General features: G+C 37.1%; 1 protein-coding gene across 1 annotated transcript in view; it reads right to left on the bottom strand.

The window, feature by feature from the left end:
- The window catches only part of LOC138015584 (uncharacterized), an 8,994-nt gene that overhangs the window by 6,435 nt on the left and 59 nt on the right, over nt 1-2,500 (bottom strand). The window contains exon 1 of the mRNA XM_068862665.1: nt 2,471-2,500. This exon is cut by the window's right edge and continues 59 nt beyond it. Coding sequence (XP_068718766.1) covers nt 2,471-2,500 — 30 coding nt within the window. The remainder of the gene's footprint in view (nt 1-2,470) is intronic.

Here is a 2,500-nt window from a genome sequence, read left to right on the forward strand (position 1 = left end):
CCGAAAGTGGTCTTTTAAGGAGCAAGGATGGCACAGTCGGTTAGTGCGTGGCCTTGGGGAGTTCGATTCCCGGATCTCACATCGTTGTTTCGACTTCTTTCCTTTCCGTGTAGCTAAGTATCTTTAAATACCCGTAAAGCGAAGCACTGATTGAGAGGGGGGAGTAAAATGAGCGCACCGTCGACCTCAGGTTTGTCAGTTGAATTACTGTAACGAGTTATCGACGTTAAATATGGTTGCTTTACATTACCTTTTTCACGCTTCAGGTATATATGAAAGGGTAGCGATTTCACGAGTCGAAGTATATGAAAGGGTAGAGAAAACTGTCACTTTTAGGTATTTAAAAGGGCTTTTCATTAAAACATTTCGAACACACATACCTAAAGGTAAATACTTTTGTTCTTGGGCCATCGTAGTTTGATCAAAAATAAGACACAAACAGCAGTGATAATCATATTGAACTTGTTCATTTTGATTATGACTTCAGTGACGTTTCGTATGTGCTCTACATACATTTTCAAAAGTAACCGTTGAAATTTAAAACAGCAATTTATATATAACAAAGCGGATGAGGGGACTGGAACCTAGATTAAGCAAATACTTAACAGTAAAATATATAATAATAATAATAATAATAATAATAATAATAAAAACAGAAAAGATTAAAAGATTAATAAAGCATCAGCTTTTCACTTCCGACGTTGACGTTGAAAGCCGTCGGAACGTCGGAAGTGAAAAGCTGATGCTTTGTTAATCTTTTCTGTTTTTATTATTATTATTATATATTTTACTGTTAAGTATTTGCTTAATCTAGGTTCCAGTCCCCTTATCCGCTTTGTTATATATAAATAGCTGTTTTAAATTTCAATGGTTACTTTTGAAAATGTATGTAGAGCACATACGAAACGTCAAGTCGTAATCAAAATGAACAAGTTCAATATGTTTATCACTGCTGTTTGTGTCTTATTTTTGAACATACCTTATGACCGAGGGAGTGTAGTGTTCTTAAGTAGCTTTGTGAAAGGGGTACTATTTTCTAATCGAAGGTATACGAAAAGGGTACCATTTGTCAATGGAAGGTATACGAAAGGGGTATCTTTTCTGCCAAGAGCCTCCCCGTATTAAATTTCTTTAGTACCCCACCCCCCCCCCCCCCCCCCCCCCCACTTTCCGGGAACACATTTGCTATCGCAAGAGTCCATTCGCTATTCTGAACCTTATTCGCTGTCGCTTAATTCCATTCACTGTCGCTAATACACATTGGCTATCGCTAATCTAAAGCTCTCTATTGTGTTTCACTGGCCCTGAAAAGCCCGTATGGGGAGTGGTCAATAAATAGTATTGTATTGTATTGTATTGTATTGTATTGTATTGTTAACGACATATGCATGGCAAGCGACAAGCTGTCGCTTCTCGTACTTAAGTATGGAAATTCAGTCATACAAACTGGTCGACTATACAACATGCTTTATATTAACCAGCTAGTGGGGTGAATATAAAGTCATATTATTTCTATAGGAAACCCCTCAACCAATCAGATGGTTGGAAACTCTTTGTTCATCTCTGAAATTCTACTAATTACTTATTATGGTTGCTGTAATTCCAAGCTCAGCATTTTATAGCTCTATTGGCATTCAGACATAGACATTTGACACTGTGATATGTCTAAAAAGTGTGAAATAATTATTTCAAAGTCTTTTTTTTCTGATTTTGGAAAAGAAATATGGAGACTTTTGATAAGTTGATATTTTGTGACTTAAGTAGAATAAGCAATCTAATTTGTGTAAGGTTGCCTTCGAGACAAGCACAAGTCGACTGCGAAAGAAAGCGAGCGAGCGAGCGAGCGAGCGAAATCGAGAGACGAAGTCGCGAGACGCGAGCGTCTGTTAGCGGAAACGCTGGAAACGGGCTTTGAGAAAGTCTAGGTTACCTTAAGTCGCCTTAAGCCACCTTAAGTCGCCGTGATTTTTTGGGCAATTTTTTCTTAAGTTGCCTGAAGTCGCTTTTAAATGAACTCGCCTTAAGTTACGGCGACTTAAAGTCCCAGAGTAGGCCTATTTTGAGCATGTTTAGTTACCCTGAAAGCAAATTCAAAAATCAGCCTATCAAAACGATCGGATGGCAGTTTTGGAAGTGGCTTTTAGCATCCGAAAAGGTTTGGGAACGTTTTGTATAAAATGATAGTTTTATCACAATTGTCTTTTTTTTCGTTCTCGCAGCTTTTGCAACTTCAGTTCAATTATAACCTAAATCTACCAAAAATAATTAATTTGTTCTGTCCGTGCTACTCAGGACACAAACACAATGATCTTTTTTCGAACAATCTTCGTCAATCATTCAATATTGATTCAATAATCAGTTCAGCTAGTAAAAGGAAATAACATGTTATAGTTAAGAGTTCAACTTATAGCCACGGTCGGCTTATCATGAAGTAAATAACTAAGGTATTGAGAATTAAAAATGCACTTACTGAATACTCGCAAAGAGAACGAAAAGCAAT

The sequence above is a fragment of the Montipora capricornis genome, chromosome 9 (assembly GCF_036669925.1).
Source record: "Montipora capricornis isolate CH-2021 chromosome 9, ASM3666992v2, whole genome shotgun sequence".
NCBI classification, from domain to species: Eukaryota; Metazoa; Cnidaria; class Anthozoa; order Scleractinia; family Acroporidae; genus Montipora; species Montipora capricornis.